The 11,546-nt window shown below is 39.1% G+C and overlaps 1 protein-coding gene across 2 annotated transcripts; it reads right to left on the bottom strand.

The window, feature by feature from the left end:
* Positions 1–129: 129 nt before the first annotated feature.
* Positions 130–9,294, bottom strand: Pde6 (phosphodiesterase 6). Of its 2 annotated transcripts, none has more exons than XM_018457345.1 (13): positions 9,239–9,294; positions 7,359–7,555; positions 6,363–6,691; positions 5,836–6,081; positions 5,232–5,580; positions 4,849–5,018; positions 4,378–4,600; positions 4,083–4,157; positions 3,973–4,011; positions 3,467–3,748; positions 2,179–2,555; positions 1,633–2,069; positions 130–1,553 (listed from the first exon to the last, which is right to left on the bottom strand). In XM_018457345.1, exons 2-13 carry the CDS (start codon positions 7,410–7,412, stop codon positions 916–918), a joined length of 3,219 nt encoding a protein of 1,072 aa, XP_018312847.1. In that variant the 5' UTR covers positions 7,413–7,555; positions 9,239–9,294; the 3' UTR covers positions 130–915. The 2 variants fall into 2 exon arrangements, with proteins under 2 accessions (XP_018312847.1, XP_018312846.1); XM_018457344.1 differs by having other exon boundaries at positions 5,232–5,589.
* Between the last annotated feature and the right edge of the window lie 2,252 nt (positions 9,295–11,546).

The following is an 11,546-nucleotide window of genomic DNA, read 5'->3' on the forward strand; positions in this document are numbered from 1 at the left end:
AATTTTTTTTGTCCATATTGTCAGTTTTCTCAGATCTAATTAAACTTGTTTTTTCTTCGCAAGAATATTTACTTTTTACAAATTACTAAATTTATCGTTATTTCTTCTCATTGCAAATTTTTTTTCTGTCTTCTTATCTTTTATTTCTTTTAATCGATCTTATATCTGATCAAATATTCTTAATTAAATGATCACATATAGTGATTTAATTAGCGCGAGCGTGGCATGGCAGGCAGCGCACTGGTCTATCATGCCAGAAGTCCCGAATTCGATCCTGGTAGGAACCAAAATATTTACGCTCGTGTCTCGTTTCGGAAAAGGCAATCTCCCGAGAGTATCCTTGCAGCCCACAGAAACCTCTCGAAAAATTTGCCATTCGGAACTGGCATTAAAACTGTAGGTCTCATTTGCTTGTGACAATTGAATAATCAGCGTGCGCACCACAAGCATATGAGAGAGGTGTAACACAGGTCAGAGGCTTAACGTAAGAGAAAGAAGAACAAAATATAGTGATTATTTCTGCAAATATCAATATTTCTTCTTTTAAAAGTTCTCTCAAAGGATTCATTTCCTGTATGTATTTCTCTGCAACTGAAAGCAGCCCCAAAAGAGCTTTATTCAAGTAATTTATTCGATATCATTCTACTCTTCGAGAATAGTCTGACTTAGTTATGGAAGCAGACAATATTATTCCTCTAAGAGCGACTTCTTGGTTCACCCTAAAGCTCTTTTTTAATGACAGCTCGCGTCTACACATCTGTCAAACTTCAGCTTCCAGGCAGTATCAACGTTAAAGGTTTTGTCTTTCGCGATCTCTCTGGAAGTTGCGATGTGTATTTAAATATTCATTTCCAAGTATTGCTATCCGTTGGCCCATCATTCAGGGATGCTTTCGAGCGTTGTCGAAGTTAGCCGTCAAATGAGCAGGCACAGCTTGTTCCGATTCTTCCTTTCTGGGAGCAACGCCTTCGACTTACCGGCATCCTCCGAGCTGCTTCTCGCGTAAAGAGATCTGCTGATGCGATGTCGGACTCCTTTGCTCAACGTACGTCCACCCTTTCTCAATGAGGCGAACCTGCCGAGCGACGATCTGTCCGGCATTTGTTCCTTCTTGTCAGCATGAGCGCAGTTTAAAGTTGTGACCGTGAACTCAATGTCTTTAGGTTCGTAAGAAACGAATTCTTCCACTGGTTCCTCGATCGTGTCGCGATCGATCCATGTCAGTCCCATCTCGACTTTTTCCGCCAAATCCTGCCAGTGCTTTCGATTTTCCGTGGTGCCTTCGTAGAGCGGCAGTATCCATGGAAACGTTTCCGATAAGACCTTGTAGAGTGGCAGGCAGATCACGTCAATGAAGCCGACCTGCATTTGTGGTAATTCATCCCTCCTCTCGCGATCCATCATCGCCACCGGCTGCTGGTTGAGCTGAAGGCGCTCTAGATCGCCTTGGTCGAAGAACTCATCAGCTACCAGCTTTGCCACGCGATGCTGCACATCCCAGGGCTTTGCTATCGCGCTCACGTCACACGCTGTCATCATCATGCCACATAGCACTGCGAAAAAAAACAAAATTAATTAATTATTTGTGATATTTGGAAAACTATTGAATAAAGATTATTATTAAGGAATTACATTCTTTCTTCTCCTCGCTCTGCCAATCAAACTCGCCCTCGTCGATCACTTCCATGAAGCGATTCCTCTTTTTAAAATACATCGCTAGGTCGGTTGACAGAATAGCACTCTCCACGACTTTCATCACGCGTCTGTAGTCTTCCATCGATAAACTCTGGAAGATATTGTTGCTATCAGAATTCAGGATCATGACGCACTGATCGAAGTGATGATGCTCCATTGTGCTGGTTGAGTAAAGGATTGCCAGTGGAGACTCGGTTTTCATCTGAAACGCATTGTTGGTGCCACGGTGATCTAGATCGTGACAGAGACAAGCCACTAGGAGTCCAAGAATTTCCAGATCGGTCATAAATTGTTCCATTTTGCCGGTCTTCAACATCGCAAACATCGTTTGCGCGACATTCAGCGCGTGCCGCCAATTATGGTACTTTACTGGTCTGTCAAGAATAATTCCCAATTGTAATTTTGTTTAAGATTGCATGTTTAGAATTTTCATGAAGAAATAGAAGCGTGAAACAAAATAAATAATGAAAGGAGAATATTTACCTATAATTTTTCTTCACACTCAGGATCCACCTACACAGAACGTCGTACGGTATGTGGAATTTCTGTATAAGATCACACTGCTTGAACATTCTGATGGTAGCACGGCACGTGTCTTCGTCTGTGAGATCAAAGTCGATGAATGTGAAACTGTAGAGGTTGTACGTTTCGGCGGACGGTATAGGATCGGAGACGAGGCGTAGAGCATCTTCGTTGTTGGCGGTCGCGTGATAACTCAGGCACTCGAGGGCCACCTTCTGCTTCGCCATCAGCTTACACGCGGATTCGTACATCTGCGTATTATGAATACCGAGACCGCAGAAAATAGCAAATGCCTCGAATATTGACACGTCAGAGTCGGTGAAGGATGTGCCGTTGTCCTGCAAAGATAATTTTGTTCATTATTAATCCTACATTACTCGCGTAATTTTTTTTAACGTAATTACTCGTGTGAGGTGATTCTAATATCTCAATATTATACTTCAATTTTCATTGTTCTCTTTGATGATTTTTATAACACATTTTTCCGGTCGAAAAGTCCTCTACCATTTTGTAATTTTCGCAATAGTTAACGAGATATTAATTTCTAAATATTGCTGAATAAACGGAAAATCGATATATAAGACAATTTTAAGATATCTTTCCGTATTTTTTGTGGAATATTTTGAAAATTTTTCTCTTAAAGAACTCTTAAAGCTATCTTAGAGCTATCTTATACGTCGATTTTAGACATTTTGCTCATTGGGTAACTAAAAAAAAAGTATTGCGAAAATTGCAAAATGTAGAGGACTTTTCGTCTCAGTTTTTTATTAGGAATAGCTATATAATTAGCGGGCGTTATTTCAATTACACCCTATATATCCTGGACACTTCATACGAATAATGAAGAATCAATAAGTACCAGTCGCTGTTAATAATTTTATCTAGTGATTGTTAATAAGAGAAGAATATCTCTTATTAAATAATGCCAGAATTAATACCTATTTTTTTTTATTATCATATGATGAATTTTATCATGCTACAATATCATTGCTTAACACTCAGCGATCTGTTCTCAAGCAACGTATAATATAGTTTAAAAAGTCAATAACATAAAAATTGTGTGATATATAATGCAGCACATATGCAGATTATCATTAACGGATTATTAAAGATTAAATGCAAAATACGTATATCTAAATGCAAATACAAACTATCAATAACAGATTAATAGATTATTCAAGATTATTATGGATTATTACGGATTATTATTGTACTTAAAAATTAAAAATGAAATTTTATCAATTCAAACCTTGTTGATCAATTGAGCAACTCCGATGACAGTTCTTTGTCCGTTGACGATCGGCATACATAGAATACTTCTGATGGGTTCCTTTCCACTCTCCATTACGTCTTTCTTCAGCCACGTGGCGACGTCGCCAATGTTGAGAATTTGACCAGTCGCGGCAACATATCTTGCGATCTGTCCCAGGGAACTCGATAGATTGTTGTTACTTGGTCGATACACCCGAGCTTCTTGTGTTTCGTTCTCCATCTCGAATACCATGGTAAATTTACTACCTTCGGTCGATGCCTGAAAACAATAGATTATGTAAACACTGAAGAATAAAAAAGATCTGTGGTATCTCTAAGAAAATAAAATGTTAAACTATTAAAAAGATTTAATGTGTTGATTAACGTCACAGAAGTTAAGCGACGAAGGAATATACGTTTACTTCGTCGGAAGGGTTGAAAAATTGCGTCTTCTTGTTTATTTATGTAGGTATATATTTGATTTATAAAGTCGAGATTACTCACATGCTGTTGAATAATGTCCTCCATGTTGATGTTATTGCTCTGAGTCGCCAGGAAAGAGAAAAAGATCATCAGACTTACAAATTCGAGTAACACGTGGCGGTGCCACTCACCTCTCTTCTCGACAACGGCTTTCTGCTCTCTTGCACCGACTTCCCGGGTCGCTCGACAATTTTCTCAAGATGTCCCTAAAACAGATTTTAGCATCTTTAATTGTGTTTTTAACTGCCATATGAGGTATTTAACTGGCATTTAACTGGGGCATTTAAAATTAAACACTAATTCGTTTTGTAACTAGTTTGAAAAATTGCTCTACATTTTTTTGCGACTTTATTATACAATCCGATACAATATTATCGTAGGTAATATATCATTGAAAAATTGAATTCGTGGAGAGAAAGTACTTACTGCCTCGCCGCAGTCCAAATCCAGCAGGTAAACGGCACATCTCTCGCACTTGAGCAACTCCTTCGCTTCGGTCATGATCTTTGTGACGAGACACTCGAGATTGTTCTGTTCTTCGAATATATTCCGCGCCAGATTGAGGAGTATTTGATTGCGCCGGTATTCCTGCACGGACAGCTCGAACAACTGCGCGTTCTGTATACCGATGCCACAGAATGTGAGGTATCTGCAATAATCGATGCCGTCGTAAAATTAGACGTGCGATCGTATTAATAAACGTATCGATCAACCGCGGTGCCGATTATAATTGCGCGTACATGGCAATTACATAGTCTTATAACTGGCCTTGCGCCATTATGTAATCAGTTAATGTTTACACGTTCCAACGTCTATCTAAGCGTCCGGTACCTAGTTATTATGCACAGTTATGCGAAGCTATCAATTTTTGGAACATATCTTCTACAATTTTCCCACCTTTGAAACACCTCGATGTCCCTGTCTGTAAATTCGTTGCTGCCGTTCGTCTTATTGATGATCTGAGCAACCCCGATAACGTCGCCCTCGTAATTGCAGATTGGCATCGACAGAATCAATGTCGTCTTATATCCGGTTCGCATGTCAATGGCGCTGTTGAATCTCGGATCCTGATGAGCGTGAACAGAAATATCTATTTTAATCTTGTCGACAAAGATACAAAACTGGTCATCGATTATAATTAGCTCTTAGACAATTACTCAGAGGGTTAATTACATGTTTTCTTTATCGAGCTACGACGTTGTAATAATCACGACGCCATGAGGTTAAACAGAAAGTTCAGAGAAATGTATCGAAACACCCTAGGAAATGTAATCTGAAACCTTGTAAGCGTCTTTGATGTTGATAATCTCCTTAGTTTGCGCTACGTAACCGGCGATGCCGACTCCGAACGGTATTTTTAGTTCCTTGTTCTTAGCCCGTTGGATGGCTTCCTCGAGCTCGGTTTCCTGAGTGACGTCAAATAGTTTCGCCACCAGATACCGATCCTCCAAGGGTCCCTTTGCCAGGAACAGGCTGCCGCGATCGGCATAAGTGAGTAGGCCGACGTTTACCAGGATCTTGTGGCAGAGGACATTGATGTCCAATTCGTTTGCCACGTCCCTTATCAGCTCCATAAATAGATCGCTCTCGTCCAATCTACCGAGCTCCTCGCGACGACCCATTAGCGTGCTGTAAGGCCTGGAAGATTTAATACTTGCGCTACCTAAGTACGAAGCGAGTTCCAATTATAAGTTCAAAAAGATTTTTAAAAGATTGATTATTTTATCAAAATATATAAAACGAGTTATATATGATATTTATATATCATTTAGTTTATTATATTTTATTTATGTTATTTATCTTAATATGACTTGGAGTGATTTGATTATATAACACGAAGATGTGAAATAAAGTTATTTTGTTGTTAATCTGTTGTTTTTTTACCTGTTGGGACTCCTGCTGCGCTTAGCGGGTGAACTCGAGGCCAACCAAGTCTGAAAGAGATCGGATGTGACGCTGTTACGTTTGTTCCGGTTGAGAAGGTTCTCTTCCTGCTGCACGCTGGGCGCGCTTGGTACGTTCGGTGTTATCGTTTGCAGCATATACGTGTTCTGCAACCTCTGTCGAAGCTGGAGGCTCGCTTTTTCCCGCAGCCACGTTTCGACCACAGCAGGATGCGTCTCCAGATATCTTTGTCATAAAAATTTAACGATTGTGCACACACAAATTTGTCATAGTTTTTATAAATTTTTGTTTACTATTTTCTATAATGGTTAACAATAATAATAATAATATCTAAGTGTTTAAACGTTATGGAAAAATAAAATAAAAATAATTTGTGTAAAATGTACCTAATATGTTGTTATATGGCAACTCTAACATTTCGTTAAAACTCTTCAAAAAGATTTAAGAATAATTAATTCAACAATATGCTGTCATTGAATAACACAAAATCAATATGAATCAATTACCTTCCAACTCTATCCATAGTGAGGTTGTCGTCCTCGTCGTATTCGTGTATAGTGTCTTGGCAGCTGATCCTCTTGCTTCTACACAGCCTGGCGATCTCAATCTCCTTCACATCAGTCTTTGTGCTTGTACTTAGGGGTACTTTTGATTCTGATCGCGCGGACGTTTTCAACTTTTTAGGACTGTCGTCGGTGGAGCCGACAATGTCCGATTGCTCGAGATTGGACGAGCGCACTAAAGGACAGTCGTCCTTCTCCGGTGTCCTCTCGGACACCGGCTTTGTAGAGATCTTCATCGTCTCGAAGTTTTCGAGGTTGTTGTTATGATTCGCCTACCAAAGGTATCGGAAATCGAAGCTATCTGTTTGTTCGCCACAATTTATCTTTTATCTCGCTATTCTGTGATTCTATGATGTTATTTTGTGAGATTGAAAAGAGAAACATAGTAAACTGAAACTCTAGGAGAAATTGAAATTCTAAACTAAATAAACAAAATTGAATAATGATTGACTTTTAATTGACTGGGACCTGGATTTCAATAATACACTTTTAGAATGAAAGAATTAGAATGAAAGAACAGTTTTAAAAATACATACATTTTATCAATTAGTAAACATTATTTTTTAAATTATTTCGATATGTTATTATTATTATTATTTTTACATACGTGAATTTTATAAAACATTTTGTATCTCTTAAAAATATGTTAGAATCTTTTACAGTACGAGAGAATTTATATAATATAATTTTTTACTTTTTAATTTTTTATAAAAGAGAATTATGAATAAGTAACAACATTAAATAAAAATTTTAGATAATTATTTTGTTCTAAAGTATCAAAAGCGACATTTAAGAATTCTTATTTTCTTTTATATAATTTTTTGACAATTTTTAAATCGTTAATATCCAGGTTCTCTAGTCACAAAGTGTCTTTAATTTGTTTAAATTGCAGCCATTCTGTTATAACGACAAAAGCATTAATGCAAATTGTTTAATTACTTCCGTGTCGACGGCCTCCGACAACTCATCATCCACTTCGTCTTCTGCTTCCATATCACCTTGAGCTTAATGTAACGTGCATCGAGCGCAATAGGAACGTTCACTTATGCGACGAGAATTATGCGAATAAGAAAAAGCTTCACATCTCGTCACTCCTTCGTTTCCCGCACATCTTTGTAAGTCTCGGAAATACGAATCTGAAAAGATTTGAGGTTTCTTCGTAAACTCTGCTCTGATAATCTTTCTTATTTTATTCTATACTATTGGTAATATTGAGATATCATTTTTTTGCTTCCTTTTTATAATTTGTCAGTTTACAGGAACAATTTATTAAAGGAACATTAGTTAAATTAATTTAAATGAATTAAACGAACAATTTTCATTACGCTGAATGCATCGATAAAGATACGAAATTATTATTGTTATAGCAACGAAATCACTTTATTTATAGACGAATGCCCTCGATAATTTGAACTGATTTTTAAAATATAAATATGTATATGTATAACAATATATAAAATATCCAATTTTCCATTTTACATCGTTTCAATTAACGTAATTCATAACGTAATTTACGAAGGTATTACTTTTGGAATAATCTGACAAGATCGCATATCCGACTTAAATATGCTTTAACATTTTACGATCTTATTTTATAATATACGAAATATTGTCTACGAATATCGAGGATCGAAGATGAATGAATTTTATATTTTATGAGTTGTGTAACTCCTATATGGTAAGGTCTTTCTTTTCTCCCCAGTTAGTCGTTCCTCTTGCGCGTTTTCGTCCTCTTTTGTTCTCCTTCGTTCCCTGCGGAGGATCGAAGGCAACGACCCACTGGGGAAATTTATGTCTAATCACTGAATTATGAAATTACACAATTCAATATTCATGAAGAAAACCGTCCAGCCGCCGTCGTCTGCAATTCTCAATGAGAATAACCGCTTCGCATTAAGTCCCTTGTTAATACGTTTCCTGTCGATGATTATCCTCCCCGCGTCCCGTCTCTAGCACATACAACTCTGACATTTTATCCGCTAAATTGGAATTGAGACTACGGATAATTGGAATGTCATGACGGCATGAGTGGATGCGAATTCAATGAGTATTTTTGTGAATTTTCTATTATTCTGAAGTGTATCGTAGAGCATCGCAATTATTTTTATTACGAGATACCATCGCATTACATCTAATTTTGGTAAATAAATTATCATTATGTTTACAAAATACTTGAACGCATTCTATATGCCTATTGCATCTTTTAATTTGAAAAATAAGAATATATTTTCTTCATCTGTGCGGTTATAAAATTACATTTATAAAATTAAACAAAATTTAATATAAAATAAATTGTATTTTATATATATATATATATATATTGCTTATTTGCGTTACTAAAGTTTGATTCGAAATAATTTAATAATTTTAATAACTAATATCTTGAAAACTATTGAAATATAATGATGTTCTCACGGATAAAAATATTTACGAAGACAAGATTACAAGTCTATTTTCTTAATTTTTGCGTGTTATAATATACTTTATCATGTTTATTTTTAATTTTTATATTTATTTTAATTACTCGAATTTAAAGTAAGTTTTTAAAAGAGTTAGAAACTTAATTTAACAATATTTAATTTAATTTTTTAAAAAGTGTAAAAGTGTAAATATATTTGTATTATATTTAGATCAAGTAGTCATAGAATTTGCGTAATGATTGTCAAATTAGAAAGGAACCTGTTAATTTATACTTGTTCAAAGAATCTACACGTTTAAGGATTCGTGATCAACGAAATTTTCCTTAAATTTGATCGTTTATTTGCTTACAAAACCTGAATAGATATGCCAGCATAAACATAGCTATCTGCATTGCTCACCTGCAGTAAACCATTCGCGAGGAATGTCTTATAAATGCAGCACACCCGCGTGTCCGGCCCGAAATAGCCATCACTCCTGCAAAATGTCATTCGCGATTTCTTTCCGCACGTGAACGCTCGCCTTCACGTACAATCGAGTCCTTCGTCGACAGCCACCACGTCGAACACACGTCATTTCAACAAATCACAACGTTCCTCGACGTTCTGTCATCATTTCTCTTGAACGCGAGCGTTATGGAACGTACGAATATACACAAAAGTCGCATTTTATTTTTATTCCACCCGCGATTCCCTCTCGGTAAACATACCCTCCTTCGTTTCGTCGCGTCGATATCCTTTCTTTAATTCAAGCATGTCAAGGATACATTCGGTCTACTGCGTTTCGTTCTCATCCCGGCATATGTCGGACACGATGTACTTCCGAAAGTGTTCAATTGCGATCGACTGGATGGAACTGATTGCTCAAAAAGCGCGACCATTGTCGCGCGATCACGCAGACGTATCTCGATGTAACTCGCGTATTTTTTTTTTTTCACGTTCAAGTTCGTCGCCGTTCGATATATCCGTCACAGTGTATTTCCCAGTCTCCGTATCATCTACGAGACTGCATCACTTGCGGCGTGCCTTTCCCGTTGCAAGATTGACGATCGAGCACGGAAAGCTTCGCCTCTCCCAAAGTTGAACTCAACCGAGGTTTTTTTAAATCATCTTTATCGCGTTATTTCCTGTACTAATTAATCTTTTATTTCTTTCTCATATAAATTTATTTAGGAGCATGCGATATCGCGCACGTTGACGAGCATGGAACAATTTAGCGACAGGATCACTCGCGATCAACGTGAGCTTTAAATGGAAGGATCTTCAGCCGCTTCCGGAAGCGAGATCATCACCTCCTTCGCATGCGGCTTCGATCGTCCCCACGTCGTCGGCCTCAAATAGAAAAGTTATTTCTTTCCTCCTCGCACCTTCCCCGCAAGTTATTTACCGAGGATCGCTCCGATCTCGCGCGGGACAGGATCAACGCGCAGCCCGTTGACACGCGACTACGAACTCGAAACCGCATCGACCGGTGCGTCCTCGCGAGCTCCTCTTTCTCGTCCTCATCCTTTCTTCGCCGACGGGATCGTCTCGTAAGAGAGTCAATGCCGTTGTCGCGATGTTGATCAACAGCCGTCTAATAATAAACTGGTCCTAGAAAAATCTTGAAATCATTGAATAGATTATCACTCGTTCTCAAAGCATCATTTCTCGAATGATCACTTTGTCCTGTCAGTATTATAATTTGAGATCAGCTCGCTGGCACTCTTCGCAGCTTCCGCACTTGCTCGGGACACCTCTTATTTTCGTTTTACAGTTTCGAAGATTCGTATTTCGAAGGATTTCCCGAATAATAGTCCGAATGGAGAATTATCCCAGGTCTAGAATGATCGCTGCACGACGATCACCAACGCTATCGTGTATCGCAAATACGTTTCACGCCGGGACGCGTCGCGACGCGACACGACAGTCGACGACGACGACAACGACGACGACGTCAATAGCAGACAACTGCGGATCGGTTGAAAGCTCCGAGCTTACTGAAGTCTCCCTCTTGGGTCAGGCGGACGCGGGTGTTCGAGGAGAGCGGCGCGGAGTGGAGCTCGGCTGGTTACGCGTCCGAGCCTCCCACGGCTTCTCCGCTCCGATCCGCTCTGCTCCGCTCCGCGCGTGTCTCGTACGCGACCGTCTTGAGATATTACTATCTCCGCTTCGTACGCGCGTTCCAAGTATGTGTACACGTCTGTATATATTTGAGTATCTCTCCTTAGTACACGTGAGTCCAACTGACGCTTATCGTCCTCGTGGTTGTGAGTACTACTCTAAGTAGATATCAGTACATCTATATACGCAGCGAAGCTCACAGACGCTTATCTCATCTTCGTGAGCAGGTAGCTTCGATCTCGATGTGCGCGTGTGCGCAGAGCTCACAGACGCTTATCTTCCAATTGATGTAGACAAAGTTGCATGTGTGAGTTGTGTATATATGTCTTCATATATATATATATATATATATATATACGTGTGTGCGCACGTGCGGCAGGGATACCGAGAGGAGACGTCTTCTCTCTCGCGCGCTCTCTCGCCGTGCTCCGGGAAAGATCGATAGTAGCCGGTGGAGAGAGAGTATCCCGGACGCAGGCAGACAGGCAGGCAGAGGCAGGGCAAGCGGGTAGATGGGCAGGCAGGCGGGCAGGCAGGCAGGCAGGCAAGCAAATAGGCAGGCAGGCAGCATCCCCTGCTGCTTGCGAGATTTTCGGCTTCAAAATTT

This window comes from Mycetomoellerius zeteki, unplaced genomic scaffold, assembly GCF_001594055.1.
Source record: "Mycetomoellerius zeteki isolate Tzet28-1 unplaced genomic scaffold, Tzet1.0 scaffold62, whole genome shotgun sequence".
Classification (NCBI taxonomy): Eukaryota; Metazoa; Arthropoda; class Insecta; order Hymenoptera; family Formicidae; genus Mycetomoellerius; species Mycetomoellerius zeteki.